The following is a 24675-nucleotide window of genomic DNA, read 5'->3' as shown; positions in this document are numbered from 1 at the left end:
TGACCCAAGTTAAACAATTTAAAGGGAATGCTACCAAACACTAGTGCAGTGTATGTTAACTTATGACCCACTGGGAATGTGATGAAAGAAATGAAAGCTGAAATAAATAATTATCTCTGCTATTATTCTGACATTTCACATTCTTAAAATAAAGTGTTGATCCTAACTGACCTAAGACAGGGAATGTTTACTTTGAGTAAATGTCAGGAATTGTGAAAAACTGAGTTTAAATGTATTTGGCTAAGGTGTATGTAAACTTCTGACTTCAGCTGTAAATAAAGGTTAAATAAATACATAAAATAAATACAAATTCCCCAATGTAAACGATGCACATTTAATTTTGTTGTCCCCCTCCCCATAGCTTTAAGCTTCAACAGAAAAATAGTTCTGGTTTGAAATATATTTGTTATATATACCAGTTTGCCGTTGCAATGGAACAGTGCACAGTAAGAGAGAAATATATAAATGGTTGTAAATGAGAGTGGAAAACGGTTACAAATGAAGGGGAGGTGCCATTTTATCACCTTGGTAACTGTGATGACGTATGACAAAAAACTCTGCCACTCAGATAGACCTCACCTCCCCAGTGAAAGAAAATATGCAATCAAGTCTACTCTTCAGCCATTGTATTTCAACGGTGTGCTTGTAACAAGTCATTTCGTGGATTTCAATATACGCAGATTTTAGCCATCCAGTTGAATTGAACAAAACCTAGTCTGCACACGGATTTTAAAGAAGATAATTCCTAAAATAATTGTTTTTTTTAGGGCTCACGCGATATTAAATTTGCAGCAGGCTACGTGCGCGACGTGCACAGCATTCCAGACGTCGGAATCCAGCTTTCTCTCTGGCTAATTATAAAGCTAGCTACTTTGTTTATTTTCCACAAAACTTTTGTTATTAAACCAATAGTCTTTTCTCTACGGATCCGGTTTCTATTTAGATGGCAAGCTTCCCTAATTCTGTAAACGAAAATGAAATAGGTAGGTTGAGATCCTTTTCACTATCCTGCTCTGTGTTTGGGGTGGAGGGGTTGCAAACGTTAATGTTCATCTCGCTATCTAAGATACATTAACCTAGATAGCTAGCCAGCTACTATGTTACACCTTTCATCTGTCGGTGACGTCATAGGTAGTCTTACTTTATTTTCTATTGTAGGTCAAGTCGTTCCTTCCATAGCATATAACCTATTTACTAGACTAGAGACTCACACACTACAGTCACATATTCACCATGCACCCGCGGTTTATACTAGGTGCCACCACACCAAAGACAATACGGTAGAAACTCTGTACCCACACATCGCACGAGCATTCGGCACACTTTGTTTCTCACGTCATTCGATGGTGGAGGCGACGGCGGTAACTACGTTTCTGAAGTATGGCTCATTCCTCATTAGTCGGGGAAGCGCACTGATTTATCAGATAGCTATTGTATAAAACGGATGTTTTGTTGCAACACCTCTATTACGTAATACATTAATGTGATATATGATTTGTATTCCAACCGAATGTTTATGTTACCCAGTTAAAATAAGTTGGGCTAATAATAAATAAATACAATAGTGTGTTTTGTTGCAACACTGCGTAATAAATCAACGTGATATATGTCTCATTTAGCTACTTGGTCAACCATATCTTTATGATACCCATTTAAAATAAGTTTATTTGGGCTAATAATATGTTGTGTTTTATAGCCAACTTCATTAGCATTGATTTACATTTGTAATGGCATGTCAAATAACAAAACAGTATTGACTCTCAGAATCTCTCAGTAAAGTTACTTTTAAGCATCAATTCTGACATTGAAGGTTCATATCCAGCTACACCAGAGGTCAGCTTAGGGTGGTGGAACCAGCCTGATCTGTGTTCGCCTTTAGAAATAGATTGATGAATGCAGCGACCAGGCTGGTGAAATAGAATGATGAAAGCAGTGATCAGGCTGGTTCCACCAGACTACGGTCAGTTGGCCCCAAAGCATCTTTTCTACACTATCATTCAGATGTTGCTCACAAGCACCATGTCATCATGGTATTTGTGCTATTGTTCCCTTGCTGACCTCTTGTTTCTGTTTTCAGGTAAGGCTAAGTTCATTGGTGAACTCTTAGTGCCTGTTGCTCCCTTTGACCAGAAGTCTGGGCGAGAGACCTGGACTGTAGCCTTTGCACCTGATGGTTCCTACTTCGCTTGGTCTCAAGGGCATCGCATTGTGACGCTCGTTCCCTGGTCAAAATGCCTGAAGAATTTGTAAGTACCTGTACTAGGCCTAACCACATTCTTGGTCAGTACAATTGTGATCAGAAAGTAACAGGTTAGGCCCTACTTCAGAGGTCTGTTTACATTTTGAGGGAGGCCTACAGAAGCAACTATTCCTTTGAGTTTTGAAATTCAACAGTTTAACATATCTGAATAGCCTAACTAATTTGTCTGTGCAATGAATGCACTGACTGGCGTGGAGTCCTATTTGGCAGAGACAGCAGTAGAGAGCAGGGGAGCAAGAGAGACAGTGAATGTGGCATGTGCTGGTGTGTTGCTGGTGCCCATGGGTATTCATTTGGTGGCTGCCGTGCCTGTTTCATTGTCTGGTGTTTTAAGGCCCTTTCAGCACTCCTCCACTCTTACTTTAACAGGTCGCACGGCACACTTCCAAAGGCTACGGCACACTTCCAAAGGCTTCAACAAGAATTAAGCACAAATACTGCATTTACAACAGCCTCCTGTCAGGCCAGTGGCGGCGCTCCTTCTCTGACCACTGGAGCTGCGTCAGCCAGGCTACGCTGGCCTGTTACTCGACTTAAAAAGGAAGTAGGCTGTAGCCCCCCACTGGTACTGTATATAAATAAATAAAAATCCCCCACAGTAAAATAAAGAAAAATCATTGAATAGGTACGTTTGTCCAAGCTTTTGACTGGTACTGTATTTTTCTATATTGTTGCATCATTCCTGTCTCTTAATGTTTCTTATAATATGCTCTTTTGTTTTGCTTGAATATCTTGATGGTGTTCTGTACTAGATTCTGCTATTTTTAAAGCAGCAGCTGATTGTTGATAACGTCGAGTGGACTTTCATTAATGAGGAGTTCTTGGTAAACCAAGTTAGAGGAAAGGAGACACTGCTTCTTGTTATTCAGAAGTGGATATATACTCAAGGGCCTTGTGTTATCTTAGCCTAGGATTTTAGCACGTTAGAAAAGCTTCTTGTCTTTGGAGACAAGAGAAAGCAACACACAGCAGCTTAGGGTTTTATTACTGTATCCTTATGTTGTAAAATAATGTAAGGTTTACTGCCATGAAGTCAACTACTTGGTGTCAGGCTGTAAACCCTTCTGTAAACAATGACACATCAAATCAATACTAAAGGAAGGCTGAGGGCTATAAATGCACTTTTACATTATTTCAGGGCTACAGCCTACTTCCTTTTCATGTCGAGTAACAGGCCAGGGTAGCCTGGCTGACGCGGCTCACATGGTCAGAGGGAGCTCCGACCCTGGTCTGGACAGGAGGCTGTTGTAAATGCAGTATTTGTGCTTCATTCTTGCTGAGCTTTGATTGGTTCTCTGATGTGTTTTTTTTTTCATGGGGGGTTGAGACTTCACATTGTTTGGGTTTGAAAATCCAACAGTTGTATTGGAAGGGGGTGGTGCTCAGGGGCTGTATGTGGCTCACCATGTGGGTGTTTGAGTGAGAAAGACCGAAGATAACTAATTATTTAAAAACACAGCCTTCATTATCGAGGCATCATGCTGACATCAAAATAGTCTATCCAGACTGTAAAGTCAGGACGACTTCGAGTTAGGTGTCAGTCAGACTAAGACCTAGGTGCATCCAATCTGATTTTCTAATATCCACAACATTCTATAACACCACAGAACTGAAAATTCATTCTAGATTCTGACAGTCCAAATTGTTGTTTACAGTTCTAGTTGAGTTCTTGGGCTCGTTCTAGAATATTCTAGTAGTTGTAGTTCATTACTTGTGCTATCCTTCCCTGTGAGGAGGAAACTGTGGAGCAAGCTGCCAAGGACACGTGGCATGTATTATCAGTTGCCTTTCTGCAGAGCTGGCTCTTTTTCCACACAATAAAGCCTTGTGACCTCCCCAGAACCTTTTCAACTTGTCTGAGCAAAAAGAGCTTATTGTAGAGTAGACATGTTGTAGTACACTGTTTGGTATTACCTATTGGATGTGGTTGTGGTTAGCTAGGCAAGTCCTGTCTAGTGGAGAGAGATTGTTAGAAATTGAAAAGCGGTCACGGTGTAGAGATATACTAGATGCAAAATATAAGCGAACAAGTTCAATATTTAAATGTTTAATAGACCGACATAGACAGAGGTATTAATATGGGCAGATGGGCTGTCTTAGAGGAACGTATCTTTCGCAAACATTTTTGAGCCAGGGACTTTACATATATTTTTTATAATTCATTATCGCTTTTTTAATGAACATTCATTTATTTTTTACTTTACACTAAATTAATGAATTGTGTATTTAATTGGCTTCCTTCATGGTTTGTCTGTCTGTGTTGTACACATGGGCAGTGTCGCTCTGTCTGTGCTCTCTTCAGGGGCTGTCTGTCTATAAATGACAAAACAAAAATAATATAATTTAGTCATTATACACAATCACATTATCTGTGTTGTCAATAAAAACAATATAACAACAACTAGGGATGCACGATATATCGGTGAACATATCGGAATTGGCCGATATTAGCTAAAAATGGCAACATCGGTATTGGCCCGATGTCTAGTTTAACGCTGATGTGCAAAACCGATGTCAAAGCTGACGTGCATACCTATATAACGTAGGTAGATGATGTAATGACGCCACGTAAAATGTTGCGCTACATGTGCAACACAGAATTCCTAACCTAGCCCACAATGTCTGCTGTGTGGATCGAGCAGGCATTTGAAGGAGTAAGGAAATTTCAGCGAGGCAACTCAAAGCCGAAATCCATTAAAGGCAAGATAATGGAATTCATTGCCCTTGACAATCAACCGTTCTCTGTCATGGGTGATATTGGATTTTGCCGACTGGTCGAGCACCCGGTACACACTACCAAGTGTGCTATTTTTCAGATGTTGCCCTCTCGGAGTTACACAGTAATAGCGTCACTGCTATTAGCTTCACGACTGACATGTGGACCAGCGATATCAGCCCTATGAGCATGCTAAGTCTGACAGCAGAGTGGGTCATCGAGGATTTCGTACTGAGGAAAGTTGTATCTGAGAAGCTTTATGTGCGTATGGAAAATATATTTTTTCAGCTCATGAAACATGGGACCAACACTTTACATCTTGCGTTTATATCTTTTCTAACGCCACCGATTCTGTCACATAACAGTGGAGTGCGCATGCCCATTCTGACTTCGTCAATGCTAAGCTAACCAGTTAGCTAGTGTGCGGCATTAGTGCTGACTATTTTCTATGGAGTGAAGATGGCCCATTTTCCTGATGAGTTGGATGTTTTTACTGGCCCACATTGGCGTATGAAACAGTTGCCATTGACAACAGTTTGCCCCTGCAACAAAACGGCCCACACAGGCTGTGAACAAGCGATTCGGTGACATTCTCTCTTTACCCTGTCGCCACCATGCTCGATGTTATATACAAGGACCGCTACTGTGATGTAGACAAGAAACAAGGTGTACATACACAGCTGGACATGACGGAAACGGACACAGTGATAGTGCGCTCCGAGGAAGAGGCTACGGACAGAGCTGAAACTTCACTGCTTGACATATATGATGAAATCCTGGATGAGAATGAAACAAATGAACAACGAAACAGCACAGCAAGTAAGTGAAAGAAATAGGTTTTGATTATATTTTACTGGTAATGGGGACCTATGTGAATGCCAACAAAGTAACTTTTTAGTGTGTGTGTAACCTTTTATTTAACTAGACAAGTCAGTTAAGAACAAGTTCTTATTTCCAATGACTGCCGGCCGAACCCGGACAACGCTGGGCCAATTGTGCACTGCCCTATGGGACTCCCAATCACGACCGGTTGTGGTACAGCCTGGATTCGAACCAGGGACTGTAGGGATGCCTCTCTCAGTGCCTGAGACCGACGTGTGTGTGTGAACGATTTAACTGTACTAGAATGCTTAAGGCCACAAAACATTTTTTTTTATCGGTATCAGATGTTTTTGGTAGGTAAAATATCTAATATCGGTATCGGCCAAAAATGTCATATCGGTGCATCACTAATAGCAACTGAATCTTTATAAGCAAATAACAATATATCAATATATATACTATGTTAAATAAATATAATGTTAAAAGATGTTTGACTCACTCAATCATTGAGACTGGTGTACCAGCCACTTGGACAACAACAGGTCAAACCTCAGAGGGAAGGAGGAGAGGGACACTGAGGGGGTTTTTAACAGCCAGTCTGCTGCAATATTTAGATTTTGTTGCAGCAAGAGAGGAGAAGCCTGTCTCATATAAGTATGTAGATTGAAAGGTAATTAATGTCTTCGCTGCCATCTCGCTGAGTTGTGGGTATTCTCTGCTGTTGAACAGCCAGAATGTGGAAAGGCACATCTCATTAAAATGACATGTTTGTTGTCTCATCCTTCCCTGCCCTTGGTCAAAACATTGAATCAAGGCTTAGACCTAGAGGTTCAATAGACTATACATTTTAAAAGGACACCCATGGCTGATTCTGTGGCTCATGGGCCCAGATATCAGTTACTAAGACCTGTTTATGATGACTTCTGTCCTTAGTGGTTACCTGGAGGCCAAATTCCAATCGGGAATAATCATCAGAATATCTTTCTTAACAATATGAAACTCATGGACCAAGTTAGTCAACCCTCTCTCACCACATTAGACTGCATGTATCACTCAGTGCTCTCCTCCTGTATGGGCAAAATTATTTTAGCTGTTTGGCATTGAATTCAGGTGCGTTACATTAAAAAGTAATGTGTTCACCTACATGTAACTCATGTTTCTCCCTCTCCTTTCCCTCCATTACCCTCATTTTTCTGCCCCCATCTCACTCCCTGTCTTTCCTCTTTTCCTATCCCACTCTCCAGTGTTGGGGAAGGCTCCACCGGAGTGGGCCCTCAGCAGAACAGCGAGGGGGGAACAGTGGTGCCAGTGGGCGAGCCCAGGGAGCATACCATCGACTGCGGTGACATCGTGTGGGGCCTGGCCTTTGGCTCGTCTGTGCCAGAGAAGCAGAGTCGCTGCGTCAACATCGAGTGGCACCGTTTCAAGTTCGGTCAGGACCAGCTGCTGCTTGCCACGGGCCTCAATAATGGACGTGTCAAGATCTGGGACGTCTATACTGGTGAGCACCTGATTAAACATGTTTTTATTTATTTTACCTTTATTTAATTAGGCAAGTAAGGAGGAATTCTTATTTTCAATGACGGCCTAGGAACAGTGGGTTAACTGCCTGTTCAGGGGCAGAACGACAGATTTGTACCTTGTCAGCTCGGGGGTTTGAACTTGCAACCTTCCGGTTACTAGTCCAATGCTCTAACCACTAGGCTACCCTGCCGCCCCAAACATGAACATCACGACCAGCTGGGCGGCTCTGCTTAAGCAGACACGTCTGGCACTGCAGGATTTGAGTCCCTGGCGGCGTAGTGTGTTACTGATGGTAGGATTTGTTACTTTGGTCCCAGCTCTCTGCAGGTCATTCACTAGGTCCCCCCGTGTGGTTCTGGGATTTTTGCTTACCGTTCTTGTGATCATTTTGACCCCACGGTGTGAGATCTTGCGTGGAGCCCCAGATCGAGGGAGATTATCAGTGGTCTTGTATGTCTTCCATTTCCTAATAATTGCTCCCACAGTTGATTTCTTCAAACCAAGCTGCTAACCTATTGCAGATTCAGTCTTCCCAGCCTGGTGCAGGTCTACAATTTTGTTTCTGGTGTCCTTTGACAGCTCTTTGGTCTTGGCCATAGTGGAGTTTGGAGTGTGACTGTTTGAGGTTGTGGACAGGTGTCTTTTATACTGATAACAAGTTCAAACAGGTGCCATTAATACAGGTAACGAGTGGAGGACAGAGGAGCCTCTTAAAGAAGAAGTTACAGGTCTGTGAGAGCCAGAAATCTTGCTTGTTTGTAGGTGACCAAATACTTATTTTCCACCATAATTTGCAAATAAATTCATTAAAAATCCTACAATGTGATTTTCTGGATTTTTTTTCTCATTTTGCAGTCATAGTTGAAGTGTACCTATGATGAAAATGACAGGCCTCTCTCATCTTTTTAAGTGGGAGAACTTGCACAATTGGTGGCTGACTAAATACTTTATTGCCCCACTGTATGTGAAAGGGAGCAAACAAGGGGAGCGGACATGATATGTCTTGCGGAGAGTGGTGGTACCTCGTGTGGTACCTCGTGTCTTAAATTTTCAGCAGCGGTGTCAAACTTAGCTTTTGGGGGGTTTCAGGCAGGTTCCTTTTTGCTGGGTGGGGTCATGCACACCTGTGATATATCTTTTTTTGCATGATTATGAGAAGATCGCTTCTGGTGACTTTTAAAAGGACATTACACGATTTAAATACATTTAATATAATTTTCAATTCAAAAGCGTTACAACCTTTTGCCCAATTGAGCTGTATAGCAGCTTTAAATAAATGGGCTGGAGAATGGGGTTGACCATCTGCATTTACCCAATTGAACTGAACTGAACTGCCCTCAACAACACGCAGCAGTCCAGCCTTTCGAAACCCGTTGATGATAGTGGATTTTTTGACAATGCTCCACGCTGTCAGGACCCACTGGCAGACTTGACCATAAGTGGCTCTTCGCATGCGGCCCGTTTTAGTGAAGGATTTCTCCCCACTTGTCATCCAAGCCTCCCACTGAACACGGAGCGCCACCTTAAATGCACGATTTACACTGATGTCGAGTGGCTGCAAATACTTTGTTGTGCCCCCAGGAATCACAGCTGGAATTGAGTTTGTCCTCTTGATGGCTTCTTTCACAGAATCTGTTATGTGGGCCCTCATGCTGTCCAACACGAGCAATGCCTTGTTCTTGTGAAAGATTCCTCCCGGTCGCTTGCCGTAACACTCCGTATGCCATTCATGCATTAGGCCTTCCGTCATCCATCCTTTCTTGTTGACTTTCACAACAATTCCTCTCTGGAATTTTTCTTTTGGCATCGTCATGCGTTTAAAAATCAACATCGGTGGAAGCTTTTCTCCCGATGCGGTGCAGCTCAGAACACAGGTGAAGTGTGTTTTTCTCCCGATGCGGTGCAGCTCAGAACACAGGTGAAGTGTGTTTTTCTCCCGATGCGGTGCAGCTCAGAACACAGGTGAAGTGTGCTTTTCTCCCGATGCGGTGCAGCTCAGAACACAGGTGAAGTGCGTTTTTCTCCCGATGCGGTGCAGCTCAGAACACAGGTGAAGTGCGTTTTTCTCCCGATGCGGTGCAGCTCAGAACACAGGTGAAGTGCGTTTTTCTCCCGATGCGGTGCAGCTCAGAACACAGGTGAAGTGCGTTTTTCTCCCGATGCGGTGCAGCTCAGCACACAGGTGAAGTGTGTTTTTCTCCCGATGCAGTGCAGCTCAGAACACAGGTGAAGTGCGTTTTTTCATGCCCAGTTGTTTTCAACGTGACGGTTCGCCTTTCCTGTTGACAGTCCGAGTGAGAGGCAGGTCAACGTCAGAGGAACCTCATCCATATTTATGGTGTCGTGCGGGCCGATGGAATGCTCCTCTATCTTTGCATCAGTGAATTTGCGGAAGTTTGAAACTTTTTCCTCGTAGACGGGAGGGAGCTGCTGACACAGACTCGTCCGTACCCTGATGGACAGGCTTTTACGTCTCATAAATCTAAGACACCACGATGGTCCACCTCTATAATCCTCAAACTTCATTGCGGTGGCGATTGTTTTGGCTTTCAGTCGGATCTGCACAGTTGAAACACCTCGGCCATCTGCTCTCTGTGTGTTGACCCAGTCTTCAAGTTCATTTTCTAGTTCGGGCCATCTGCTTTTCTTCCCTCTGAAAGCTTTTGTTGTCTTTTTGCACTGAGTCAGTTCCTCACGCTGCTGTTTCCAACGTTTTATCGACTCATTAAGGCCAAGCTCCCGTGCAGCAGCTCTATTTCCTTTTCCAACAGCCAGATCAATCGCCTTCAACTTGTAAGCTGCATCATATGCATTTCTCCGTGTCTTTGTCATGATGAGGGTGACAACATGACTACCGTAATCAGAATGATGGGAAGTTTGAGCGCGCTCGATTTACGTCACATTATGTGACGGTGCTCAGTTTTTTGGCGGCATTAATCTTGTGAAAGCGGGAAAAATCCATAAATTAGCCGCGTCATTGTATAAACCGCGAGGTTCAAAGCGTGGGAAAAAAGTAGCGGCTTATAGTTCGGAAATTACGGTATATAAACTCAGCAAAAAAAGAGACATCCCTTTTTCAGGACCCTATCTGTCAAAGTTAATTTGTAAAAATCTAAATAACATCACAGATCTTCATTGTAAAGAGTTTAAACAGTTTCCCATGCTTGTTCAATGAACCATAAACAATTCATGAACATGCACCTGTGGAACAGTCGTTAAGACACTAACAGCTTACAGACGGTAGGCAATTAAGGTCACAGTTATGAAAACTTAGGACACGAAAGAGGCCTTTCGACTGACTCTGAAAAACAAAGAAAGATGACCAGGGTCCCTGCTCATCTGCGTGAACGTGCCTTAGGCATGCTGCAAGGAGGCATGAGGACCGCAGATGTGGCCAGTGCCTATAAATTGCAATGTCCGTACTGTGAGACGCCTAAGACAGCGCTACAGGGAGACAGGACGGACAGCTGATCATCCTCACAGTGGCAGACCACATGTAACAACACCTGCACAGGATCGGTACATTTGAACACCACACCTGCGGGACAGATACAGGATGGCAACAACAACTGCCCGAGTTATACCAGGGAGGCACAATCCCTCCATCAGTGCTCAGACTGTCCGCAATAGGCTGAGAGAGGCTGGACTGAGGGCTTGTAGGCCTGTTGTAAGGCAGGTCCTCACCAGACATCACCGGCAACAACGTGACAAACATGACAATGCAACCAGCCATACTGCATGTTCTGCGAGTGATTTCCTGTAAGACAGCAATGTCAGTGTTCTGCCATGGCCAGTGAAGAGCCCGGATATCAATCCCATTGAGCATATCTGGGACCTGTTGGATAGGAGGATGAGGGCTAGGGCCATTCCCCCCCATAAATGTCCGGGAACTTGCAGGTGCCTTGGTGGAAGAGTGGGGTAACATCTCACAGCAAGAACCAGCAAATCTGGTGCAGTCCAAGAGGAGGAGATGCACTGCAGTACTTAATGCAACTGGTGGCCACACCAGATACTGACTATTATTTTGACCCCCCCCTCCTTTGTTCAGGGACGCGTTATACAATTTCTGTTAGACACATGTCTGTGGAACTTATTCAGTTTGTCTCAGTTGTTGAATCATATGTTCATACAAATATTTACACATGTTAAGTTTGAGAGGACGTACATTTTTTAGCTGAGTTTATATACCCCAATTTGGGTGGAGTCTCCTCCTCTCTAAACATTACATCTTTATTACTAGGTCAAGTGATGCGGGCCACAAACTGCTCCTTCTCCCTTAAGCTGACCTGACCTCTACCCCCTTCCTCACTACTCCACAGCTCTCCACCATTCAGTGACTGCAATCATGTGATTGCCTCTCCTCTACTCAGCACCTCCCAAAGCCCCCTGGCTCCTATCCAACCTTCCCTGACCCCATATACATTCCTCCTACAGATACCCATTAACTTCTGGTGTAGAAACTAGACTATGGCACTCCTCATGCCTCGAGTATAACTGATGATTAACAATATTTAAAGTTTAGAAATCCTACCCATCAGGCTGTGTTGGAGACAGTCAGTGGGTGATATAATGTGTTGACGTTCATTTTAGCCCAGCTGGCTGTCTGCTTGCACCTCCTCTCCTCCCATGTTTTTTACTGACACACCTGAATGATGATGTTTGCCCACGGCCCCTCTCTCCCTGCTGCCAACACAGTGCTGATGTCACAACCCCGCTAGGCCCCCCTCTCTCCTAGATTAATTGGTTCTCTCTCCCACTCTTTCTCTCACATACCTACAGTTTCTTCCTTGCTGAGTGGCCTTTCAGGTTATGTAGATATAGATACTTTTGTACCTGTTTCCTCCAGCATCTTCACAAGGTCCTTTGCTGTTGTTCTGGGATTGATTTGCACTTTTCGCACCAAAGTACGTTCATCTCTAGGAGACGGAACGAGTCTCCTTCCTGAGCGGTATGACGGCTGCATGGTCCCATGGTGTTTATATTTGCGTATTATTGTTTGTACAGATGAACGTGGTACCTTCAGGCATTTGGAAATTTCTCCCAAGGATGAACCAGACTTGTGGAGGCCTACAATTGTTTTTCTGAGGTCTTGGCTGATTACTTTTGATTTTCCCATGATGTCAAGCAAAGAGGCACTGAGTTCGAAGATAGGCCTTGAAATACAAATACAGGTACACCTCCAATTGACTCGGATGATGTCAATTGGCCCATCATAAGCTTCTAAAGCCATGACATCATTTTCTGGAATTTTCACAGTCAACTTAGTGTATGTAAACTTCTGACCCACTGGAATTGTGATACAGGGAAATAATCTGTCTGTAAACAATTGTTGGAAAAATGACTTGTGTCATGCACAAAGTAGATGTCCTAACCGACTTGCCAAAACTATAGTTTGTTAACAAGAAATTTGTGGAGTGGTTGAAAAACGAGTTGTAATGTCTCCAACCTAAGTGTATGTAATCTTCTGACTTCAACTGTATTTCACTCCTGGCTCCAGTGATCGCGGGGAATTCTGTCATCGATCCAGATCTCCAGTTCACTTTATCAAGAACTGATTATTCTGGCTTTGCTTTCTTTATTTCATGGCTGAATATTGCCGGTGGCATTACTTTTGTTAGGATTTGGCTTCAGGTGCAATTAGGATGTTATTGTAATAACTATTATAATAGATTATTATACCCCAATTTAGAGTTGTCAACTGTTAGCAGACTATTTGAGAATAGCTACTGTAATTGAGTCCCATTCTCCCCTCAATGGAACCAGTGTTTGAACTGAGTATCAGGAAGTAACAAATTGCAGGGTTTAACTCAGGATTACTCTGCTTTCAACTATTGTGTGTCAGTCTACCCAGAGGGTATTCTGAGTCACTCTGACGGTCAACACCAGGACCAGCCTTTGAAATAGAGCTCTCCTGGTCTCCAACTCATCATGTAAAGAAAAGAGCACAGTCAGTGGGACTAGTTACATGAAGAATTCATTTGTGACCGCCCTCTTTCTTTCCCCTCTTAAATGTTTATTTTCTATACTCTATCCAACTCTCTCTTTTTCTGTGCCTCTGTACAAACTGACAGTGCTCTGGTTACTTTTCACATGGGTGTAGAACCCACACTATTCTACACCCCACAGAGGGAATAAAGCAAATTGCAGCTCTGTGGCATTTTAATCCACAAATCATGACAAATTCCCCAAGGCTGTGTACACAGAGGTGGTGGAGTTGACCTACAGTAATTCGTCTGTGCTGTGTATCTCATTAGCTTTATTATTAACTCTGGGGTGGTTTCCCTTTACAGGAAAGCTGTTGCTCAATCTCATGGACCATACAGATATAGTGCGAGACCTGACTTTCGCCCCTGATGGCAGCCTCATGCTAGTCTCGGCATCCAGAGACAAAACCCTGAGGGTCTGGGACCTGAAAGATGACGGTAAGAACACTGAGCCCTGAGGAACACCTTTTTATTATCTTGGAACTGAAACCATTTTCCATGCTTGTTAACATAGTTATTGTTTTTGTTAGAGATTTGTACAGCTGTGCCAGCAAGCCACACTGATCTGTTGAGGTCAAGATTATTATGATTCATGCAGATGTCGTTTTTGTGTGTTTGCCTTATACACATCCACACACGAAGCTGAAGAAATAGGGAGGTTGTGATAAGTTGCTTTTGTTCCAGTGGAATGAGCTACTGCTGCTGGCGGTTCCACCTTGAAAGGCCCCTCACCCCCTGCATGCGTTCTAAGCTCACATGAGCAGAGAATGTTCAAATTGGGCCCAAGTCCAAGGTCTCCTGAACAAAAGCCTAGAGGAAGGCATAGCCATGGCATGGTCTGACCTAGTTTCTCCTCTATTGGCTAACACATCTATTTTATCTGTGAATCCGGGTTTTCAAATGACACAATCAACATAACCAAACACAAGCAGTAGGAGCCTAGTCTCCAGAGCCTAATTGGAAAAACCTACATTTTACTATCTAAGCCCATTTAATTAAAATAGCCCAGTTATCGCTATTGAAATCTTGCAGACAATCCTATAAACCTTGGAAACATCATCAGCAGACATTTGTACTGTTACTTCATCACAATAATAATTTCTTTAAAGCAAATAGTTTGTGCATTTTTTCTGTCATGTACATGTCATAACAACCTGTGATGCTGTGTTGTAGGCAACATGGTGAAAGTGTTGCGGGGTCATCAGAACTGGGTCTATTGCTGCGCATTCTCACCAGACTCCTCAGTCCTCTGCTCTGTCGGAGCCAGTAAATCGGTACGTACACCTGTTCCCCTTTCTCTCCCTTTTGAGATGAACTGCTTCTCTGTGTGCTATTGCTTGTCTAGTTATGCTCAATGACCTACCAATGAAACACTCCCACCTTCCCCTCAACTGAATCTTGACCGTTATGCTTGGTGTCATGACTAGTTCAACAACCCTGCCTGTAGTTCGGTTTGGCTTGGTTTGAAATAGCTTTGGTATTGTAATATGCATGTAGACTAAACAAATGATCACACACTTTTTTGTAATAGTTCCGGTATTTATCCTCCATCTACAATCCAGCTCACAATCTAAACTGTTAATTTGATGCTTTAGAATGAGGGATGCAGATTGCTATGCTTTATTTAATGACCTTTGAACCTCAATGCAGACCAAAATCATTCAAAGAAATGTTCTAAATATTTTTGGATTTCCCTTTTTGATAAAAATCTACCTGGTATTTAGTAAAGAGTATGCAAGGAGAAAATCAGATGGTTAGCTAAGTGGTGTAGTCCTCAAAATGGCTGCCCAGCCAGTGCGGGATTGGACTTAATGACTTCAGTCACAGATGTACACTTTGCAAGAACCTCATTAACATGCTAGTAGTTAGTTACTGTAGCCAGTTCCACCCTTCTTGTGCAGGGTGCAGCTAGATTGTTGTTAGGCTGTGTGTCCATAAGTGTCTTGCTTTCCCTGTCACAGGTGGCAGGTGTGAGTGTTTTTGAAGGGAGGGAGCGCCGCGCTGACATAAAGCAGCCGGTGCAGACGGCTGGCTGGTGGCACCAGTGTCACTACTACTGCCGGGCTGGGACGCACTGTGCCCCTGCCCAGGGGGCAGCCTTGCACCTACCTGACCGCAAGGTCTCCCGTACGTAGGTGCTGCTGTCTCCATGTTTGTCTACCTCCGCTGTCGCAGTTCCTCCTTTTATATCAGTTCTAAAACAGTGATTTTAAAACGGCAGGAAAGTAAATACTTCCCACCCACATGGTCCCTTACCCCTCTCCTTCACCTCCTACTGTCCCTCCCTCCCTATCTCACCTCGCCCCCCACTCCCAAATGTACTTAATTAGAAACCCTACCTATTATAGCATACCTTAACTGACATTTTGTTAGGTTGTCAGTTCAATGTCAGTCTCGCCCTCCCACAGTCTCTAACTTGTATGAATGACATTGTTATGATTATTTATGTCTCTCCATAATGAGGAGGTTAACATCAGTTAATTTTAGTTTGATATCCTTAGTTCTCCATTATCCTCCTAACTTCTCTCCCGGGGCCCATGTTTAAGGGCCAGTCAGCACGCCCGTCTCTATTGTGGCCGCCCCGCTCAGCCCCTTTAGTAATGGAGTTAGTGTGCAGGGGACAGGTCATTGTTGGCGTAAATGAGAATTGAAAGGACTCTTTGTGGCTCTGCAGACTGCCATCATCCCCATAAATGTCTGCCTTTGTCCCAAACACTCCACCAAAATGAACATGGACTATGTTGGAGTTGAAAAAAACATGATGTAAGTTAGTGAATTTCCTGTTGCCTCATAATTGGCCAAAGGGCAGTATTTTCCTCACGGAAATGTCCCATTTTGATTAGCATTTGCATATTTATTTGTTAAAACAGAGAAAACAAACGCAACGGTCAATAATTTTCTGTGACCATAGTGGGAGAAGAAGAACAGTCTCTCATACAGAATGACTGAAAACCAAAACACATACTCGTCATAGTACAAAAAACAAAACCGCTAATACATTCAAACTGAACTCTAAATTGCTTGAACAGAAATTTTATAGAGAACTGAGCCTCATTAAAAACGCCACAGAAAACAAAGGAGGCAACTGTAACTGTCTGCCATTTTGGAGCAGATTTTCCAGTCACTGGCAGCTGGCTGTCTTATAAACTGTGGAGTGGTGTAGCTTGCCTAAAATACAGGCAGTAGCCTCATGCGTTGGATTCCTTTCATTTCACACTAACGCTAGAGGAGGGAGTAGGAGAACATTTTGAACTGAAGTAGCCCCCAGAAACCATTGACTTGTTTGTGGAATGGCATTTATCTACTTTAGCTGAAATGTTGCACTTTTGCTCAAGTGCAATGTTTGCAGAACTCCTTGTGACCTATTCAATAGGCCTATACAATCTTGTTTTGGTTCTAAAAGTTACAAGTTCAACATCACTGTTAAAGCCTCTCTAGAATTGGAGTTGAATTAGATTTGCTCTGTTCTGGTCAGTTTAAAGTTTTAACAAACAAGGCATGTTCCTCTTGCGCATGCATTACATTGCTCTGGAGCAAAGGAATGTTCAAGGCTTTATGGTTGACTGTTGAAAACCGTGTGCACATGTTGCAAATGTGTGTCCAAGGGCGTCAACCTTTTGGCCATCAAATGTTTTTTTTCTCTTGCAGTATGTCTCTTCGTAGGCTTCCGCCGGAGGTGCGAGTCTTTTGTAATCACAGTGAACTAGAACTCTGAAAGGGGAAACCAGTGGAGTAACATTATGTTACCTTAAGTTACTACTTGTTTTATTTTCTTATTTTTCTATAGACTTAGAAATGTTTATATTGAGAACGTTGTAATTGGATATTAATGTTTAAATGCTAGCCTACGTCAAGAAAACTACAATTTATATGGAGCACTATTTTAGCAGCTATGTTAAGAAACCAGATGTGCAGTGACATGCATTTTGTTACATAACATAGAATTGCTGCTTGAGTAGCATGTGATTTATTTTGTGCATTGTTTGGTCTGTAGTTCAACACATAAGCCATAAAATGACACTGAGCATACAAAGTTTTTTCTGTTTATTTCTTGTTTTATTTTTGTTGCTTAATTTAACTACTTGTAATTTACATTGCATCTGTTTTGACATTTTATGTCAGTAGTTTTTAGGTTAAGTGTTTTAAGTTGTTTAAAATGCTTGTCCCTGCATAGTGTTATTCCATTGGCTCTAACATGAACCTCTTCCTTCTGTAGGTGTTCCTTTGGGATATGGATAAATATTCCCTGATCCGGAAGCTGGAGGGTCACCATAATGACGTGGTGTCCTGTGAGTTCTCTCCTGATGGCGCCTTGCTCGCCACCGCTTCCTACGACACCCGCGTCATCATCTGGGACCCCCATGTGGGCACTGTGCTGCTGGAGCTAGCGTAAGTCACAGACACCAGGAACTAGGGCAAAGCAATGACACAATGATGTTGTTAAGACCTTGAAGTTTTCTTATCTCTGTGTTTTTCTCTCCTTCAGGCACCTCTTCCCTCCTCCCTCGCCCATCTTTGCAGGAGGGGCCAACGATCGCTGGGTACGTTCCGTAGCATTCTGTCACGACGGGCGTCACATCGCCAGCATCACTGACGACAGGTAAGGAACAAAGGCTGAGACCTGTGTCTGGTGCATCAGAAGGGTCCAATAAGGAAAAGCTCAGCTTTAAAAATGTTTGAGATTCTTATGGCTAACGTCCACTTGATCCTCTCTCTAAGGCGTTCTCTTCTACCACACGTGTAGAGCGTGTCTGGTGTAGATTTGTAAGTTTGTGTTGGCCATAGCTGCTTCACCAAGCTCACTTGCGCTGTCACACTTCACATTATACATGGTAAACTGCGTGCCCTCTGCTGATGAAAAAGTGTTTGTTTGCTGCAGAGGGAGAGAGAGAGAGGGAGTCACGGCTCTTAATGGGGTCTGAGTGAGAACAGAGCTGTTGCAGCCAGGCAGGGCCCCCTTTGGGAATGGGTCACATGACGGCCATTAATCAACCGCTGACGCCTTGCTTCCTTCTCTCCTTAGCCCTTCCCTTCGTTGGTTAGGCTGCTAAGTGTTTACCAGTGCGAAGGCAGTGCTAGAGGGAGGAACAAGTCTCACAAAATGGCGGGGACAAATGTTTTTCTCAGCCACATCTGCCAAGATTAGTTTGTCAGATAGGATGAGGATAAAACATTTTGAATTTGAACAGTTACATTTGATTTAATAGTGAAAATAAACCCTTTTTTAAAATTTATTTGAAGCGGAACAATATGAATCCTATATTCTTTCAGCCAGCTTGTTTTGGCTCTAATGCAGTTCCCATGTGATCTGTGTCAGCTGTGTCTGACCAGCGCCCTTCTTGCGGTCTATCTCTCCCTCTTTATTTTGTCCTTTTCTCTCTTCTACACACCCACTAACTCATTCTGTCCATCCCTCTCTCCCCAGAATGGTGCGTTTCTGGACCATTGATGAGAAGTCTCCAAAGGCCATCGCTCCCCTCATTAATGGCCTCTGTTGTGCCTTCTCCATTGATGGGAGTGTCTTAGCAGCTGGGTGAGGCGCACACACACTCCTACACACCTACCTACACCTCTCCAGACACACACACATCTAACTACACCTCTCCAGACACACACTCCCACACACCTACCTACACCACTCCACACACACCTAACTACACTTCTACACACACACACACACACACACACACACACACACACACACACACACACACACACACCTACCGACACTTCTCCACACACACACACACACACACACACACACACACACACACTTACCTACACCTCTCCACACACACATACATACTCCTACACACCTACCTGCACCTCTCCACACACACACTTACCTACACCTCTCCACACACACCTACCTACACCTCTCCACACACACACACACACACACACACACATACCCCTACACACCTACCTACACCTCTCCACACACACTCCTACCGACACCTCTCCACACACACACACACACACACACTCCAACACACCTACCGACACCTCTCCACACATACATACACACACACACACCTACACCTACCTACACCTCTCCACACACACACACACACACATACACACACACACACCTACACCTACCTACACCTCTCCACACACACACACACACACACACACCTACCTACACTTCTACACACACACACACCACCTCCACACACACACACACCTTCCTACACCTCTGCACACACACACCTCTCCACACACACACACACACACACACACACACACACCTCTCCCTACACACACACACACCTCTCCCTACACACACACACACACACACACACACACACCTCTCCCTACATACACACACACCTACCTACACCCTCCCCCACACACACACACACACCTACCTACACCTCTCCCCACACACACACACCTACCTACACCTCTCCACACACACACACACCTACCTACACCCCCCCACACGCACACACCTACCTACACCTCTCACACACACACACACCTACCTACACCTCTCCACACACACACACACACCTACCTACACCTCGCCACACACACACACACACACACACACACACACACACACACACACACACACACACCTTCCTACACCTCTCACCACACACACACACAGACACACACACACACACCTACCTACACCTCTCCCACACACACACACACACACACACACACACACACACACACACACACACCTACCTACACCTCTCCCCACACACACACACACACACACACACACACACACACACACACACACACACACACACCTACCAACACCTCTCCACACACACACACACACACACACACACCTACCTACACCTCTCTACACACACACACACACACCTACCTACACCTCTCCACACACACACACACCTACCTACACCTCTCCACACACACACACTCCTACCGACACCTCTCCACACACACTCCTACCGACACCTCTCCACCACACACACACACACACACACTCCGACACCTCACACACACACACACACACACACACACACACACACACACACACACACACACACACCTACCTACACCTCTCCCCCACACACACACACCTACCTACACCTCTCTACACACCTACCTACACACACACACTCCTAAACACCTTCCTACACCTCTCCACACACACACACTCCTACCGACACCTCTCCACACACACACCTCTCCACACACACCTACCTACACCTCTCCCCCCCACACACACACACACACTCCTACACACCTACAGTTGAAGTCAGAAGATTACATACACTTAGGTTGGAGTCATTAAAACTCGTTTTTTCAACCACTCCACAAATTTCTTGTTAACAAACTATAGTTTTGGCAAGTCGGTTAGGACATCTACTTTGTGCATGACAAAAATAGTTTACAGACAGATTATTTCACTTATAATTCACTGTATCACAATTCCAGTGGGTCAGAAGTTTACAAGCACTAAGATGACTGTGTCCTTCAACAGATTGTGTCAAAATTGTGTCATGGCTTTAGAAGCTTCTGATAGGCTAATTTACATCATTTGAGTCAATTGGAGGTGTACCTGTGGATGTATTTCAATGCCTTCCTTCAAACGCAGCCAAGACCTCAGGAAAAAAAATTGTAGACCTCCACAAGTCTAGTTCATCCTTGGGAGAAATTTCCAAATGCCTGAAGATACCACGTTCATCTGTACAAACAATAGTACGCAAGTATAAACACCATGGGACCACCCTGCCGTCATACCGCTCAGGAAGGAGACTCATTCTGTCTCCAAGAGATGAACGTACTTTGGTGCAAAAAGTACAAATCAATCCCAGAACAACAGCAAAGGACCTTGTGAAGATGCTGGAGGAAACAGGTACAAAAGTATCTTTATCCACAGTAAAACGAGTCCTATATCGATATAACCTGAAAGGCCACTCAGCAAGGAAGAAGCCACTGCTCCAAAACTGGCATAAAAAAAGACAGACTACGGTTTGCAACTGCACATGGGGACAAAGATCGTATTTTTTGGAGAAATGTCCTCTGGTCTGATGAAACAAAAATAGAACTGTTTGTCATAATGACCATCGTTATGTTTGGAGGAAAAAGGGGGAGGCTTGCAAGCCGAAGAACACCATCCCATCCGTGAAGCACGGGGGAGGCAGCATCATGTTGTGGGGGTGCTTTTCTGCAGGAGGGACTGGTGCACTTCACAAAATAGATGGCATCATGAGGATGGAAATTTAGGTGGATATATTGAAGCAACATCTCAAGACATCAGTCAGGAGGTTAAAGCTTGGTTGCAAATGGGTCTTCCAAATGGACAATGACCCCAAGCATACTTCCAAGTTGTAGCAAAATGAGCCCTGACCACAATCCTATAGAAAATGTGTGGGCAGAACTGAGAAATCGTGTGCGAGCAAGAAGACCTACAAACCTGACTCAATTACACCAGCTTTGTCAGGAGGAATGGGACAGAACTCACCCAACTCATTGTGGGAAGCTTTTGGAAGGCTACCCGAAACGTTTGACTCAAGTTAAACAATTTAAAGGCAATGCTACCAAATATTAATTGAGTGTTTGTAAACTTCTGAACCACTGAGAATGTGATGAAAGAAATACAATTTGAAATAAATCATTCTCTCTACTATTATTCTGACATTTCACATTCTTAAAATAATGTGGTGATCCTAACTGACCTAAGACAGGGAATTTTTACTCTGATTAAATGTCAGGAATTGTGAAAAACGGAGTTTAAATACTGTACCTACACCTCTGCGCGCACACACACACTCCTACACACCTACCTACAGCTCTCCACACACACACACACACACACACACACACACACACACCTGCTTACACCTCTCAACACACACACACACACACTCCTACACACCTACCTACACCTCTCCACACACACCCATACAGTCCATTTAGGTGCTCGGGGGGATTAATCCTGTTTGAATTGCACACACCCTAGTCTATAGGCAAGTGGCAGGTAATCAATCAAGACTACGTACTGCCAGAAACTGGTTTTCCAGCTTTTTATTTGCATGCTATAGGAACCGCAGCGGCTCCTATATGTTAATGGTTATCCAGGAGGCTGGGTGTGTCTTACAATGATGCTTCAACCAGTTCTGTTAGGTAGACCATGGCTACCTAGTACCTACCTTTCAGTGCTGTTGTGAGGGATAGATTGACATGGGAATAACTTTCTCTCGCCCCGTTTCTCTCTCAGATCTCGAGACGGCAGCGTGCATTTCTGGGCGTGCCCAAAGGGCATTGCCAGCCTGCAGCACCTGTGTCGCATGGCACTACGACGGGTCATGTCCACCCAGCAGGTGCAGACGCTGCCCATCCCGCCCCGCATTCGCTCCTACCTGTCTTACCAAGATCTCTAGCCCTTCACCCTCACCGCTCAACACCGCACGATGGAAACCAATGAATATTACCTTCCTAGAAAAAACACCCAGGATAAAGAAGACAACAAAAGAGGAAAACTTGATTTACAGACTAACACCCCCATACTCTTCTGTGGCAAGGCAGCTTCTTTTTCTATGTATTTATTTTTGTTGGTTTACTTTTGTTTGTGCAAGCCACGGTGTCCCTCAGGGAGTGTGCTTGAATGGTTAAGTTATTTCAGTGGCCTGTCTCTCTGCTTAAGATGGCCTTACCATATCAGTCACCTCTGGATAGTTCTGCATTCTTCCTGCAATAGAGACTTGTTCTCTGTAGATAATTGGCCACTTTTAGATTTTCGATGCTCCCTAACTGGCTATCTTAGATTTCGAATGCTTGTTAGAAAGCTGGACAAATCGAGGAGACTATAAAAGTAGAGGTCCATTATCCTTTCTACAGTTTCCATTTGGTTTTGGTCATTTCAATATCAATTGAGATCGTTTTCCCTTTCCCTAAATACCTTTTTTTATTTATTTATTTAAAAAATAGTCAAACCATCTGTGGGTCGGCTTGAATGCGCTCGCGGGCTGGATCCGGTGTTTAACATCACTGGGGTAAGTGAATGACTGCTGATAAGATTTAGTGTAGTGCCCTTCCAATGTTTTCTGCTACCCTAGATCTCCCCAGGTCTTAACCCTCACTCACTCGCTGCCCCAGCTCCTCAATGGGCTTTTCTTTCCACACTTCCATCCTCACTCTTGTCCAGGAGGGAAATGAGGGCCTGTAGCCTTCACTGTCTCACATCTCACTCCAAAATAATAGCGACCCATGGCCTGACCTGTTTTGCTTCTCATAATATGTATATTTTTTACCTGTAAAAAAAACTAAATCTGTATAGACAATTGTGTGCAAGTATGTGTGTGTATATACACAATATATTATAAATACCTATTATTATACCAGTATATGAATGTATCAGAGGGCGTAGTATGTTTTTTACTGCTGTTTTCTTTTTGAATAATAGACTGTTGAAAACGGGTTTTTCCCTCTGTACATAGTTTTCGCTCGTTTTAATGTGAAGGCCTGTAAATGAATGAATGAATGAATGAGACTATCTCTTATTGTAGAGATCAGGGTGTAGTCTGTGCTCCTTCAGAATCGGTGAGACTGTGAAAGTGTGGATTATAGTGTGCCCTAGGACTTATTCAAAAACACAGAAAAAGCCTAAAAGGCGGTTGCCATCCGTATTAATGACGGTCTGAAACCCATTTTCTATCCTGTGCTATGCTGCGCAACTCTAAAGTGGTGTTTTTAAGTGTAAGAAATAACCTATAGGGGAGAGCTATACAACATCTGATAATAAGTATGTACAGTTGCCATCTGTAGCATGGGCTCTTTATTGATTGTGTCATACATGACTGGCAGGCCTTTGAAGGCAGACATTTGATAGTAAATATTTAATTGGGGGAAAAATGAATTATTTTCAGACAGAATGTTGAGAAGAGCCTAATGGAATAGTATTAATGGTCTACTTTTTGTATTTTGTCTTATGTTGACCTAGGTAGTGGATACAGGCCTGCTGTTAATCAATGTTGGAAATACGTTTTCTGTCTGTCAATACTGATGCCAAAGGTCTCTCTTTCTCTCTCGGTTTATAGCCTGTGCTCTTGTCAGTCAGTGACTTTTCTCTCTCATGGCTAAAACTTCTAACTATTGTGCATCTGTGAATTTGATTTGATTTATCCTGTCAGTAAAGCCATAAGGCTGTTGTTTTCAGTAACCGGTTGGGTTGGTGTGTTTAGTAAAGCCTTTGCTGATTAGATCTAGAGCCAGTGAATGAATCCAAGCGCTGGGTTCTCACCAGTGTTGGGGAGTAGTAAACTACATGTAGTTCAACTAGTAATTTAACTACATTTTGCATAAGCTTTGGTGGTTACTTAATTCAATCTCGGTTGTTTTTTTAATGTAGTTAATATACATGTTTTGCCATGTAGTGGTGT

The 24675-nt window shown here is 43.7% G+C and overlaps 1 protein-coding gene across 1 annotated transcript; it reads left to right on the top strand.

Annotated features, from left to right (window-relative positions):
* The first annotated feature begins 577 nt into the window (after nt 1–577).
* LOC112267211 (WD repeat and SOCS box-containing protein 1) lies at nt 578–24455 on the top strand. Its single transcript, XM_024445419.2, has 9 exons — nt 578–983; nt 2078–2246; nt 7043–7299; nt 13613–13744; nt 14480–14580; nt 17523–17695; nt 17793–17906; nt 18732–18839; nt 22515–24455. Exons 1-9 carry the CDS (start codon nt 944–946, stop codon nt 22675–22677), a joined length of 1257 nt encoding a protein of 418 aa, XP_024301187.1. The 5' UTR covers nt 578–943; the 3' UTR covers nt 22678–24455.
* The last annotated feature ends 220 nt before the right edge of the window (nt 24456–24675 follow it).

The sequence above is a fragment of the Oncorhynchus tshawytscha genome, linkage group LG14 (genome assembly GCF_018296145.1).
Source record: "Oncorhynchus tshawytscha isolate Ot180627B linkage group LG14, Otsh_v2.0, whole genome shotgun sequence".
In the NCBI taxonomy this organism is placed as follows: Eukaryota; Metazoa; Chordata; class Actinopteri; order Salmoniformes; family Salmonidae; genus Oncorhynchus; species Oncorhynchus tshawytscha.
This window is presented reverse-complemented; position numbering and strand designations above follow the sequence as displayed.

Excerpts from the sequence above, each read along its gene's own strand:
- LOC112267211 (XM_024445419.2), top strand. The coding sequence starts at position 944 with ATGGCAAGCTTCCCTAATTCTGTAAACGAAAATGAAATAG. Across the intron at positions 984-2,077 it reads TGTAAACGAAAATGAAATAG|GTAAGGCTAAGTTCATTGGT; the intron begins GTAGGTTGAGAT and ends TTCTGTTTTCAG. Across the intron at positions 7,300-13,612 it reads GATCTGGGACGTCTATACTG|GAAAGCTGTTGCTCAATCTC; the intron begins GTGAGCACCTGA and ends TTCCCTTTACAG.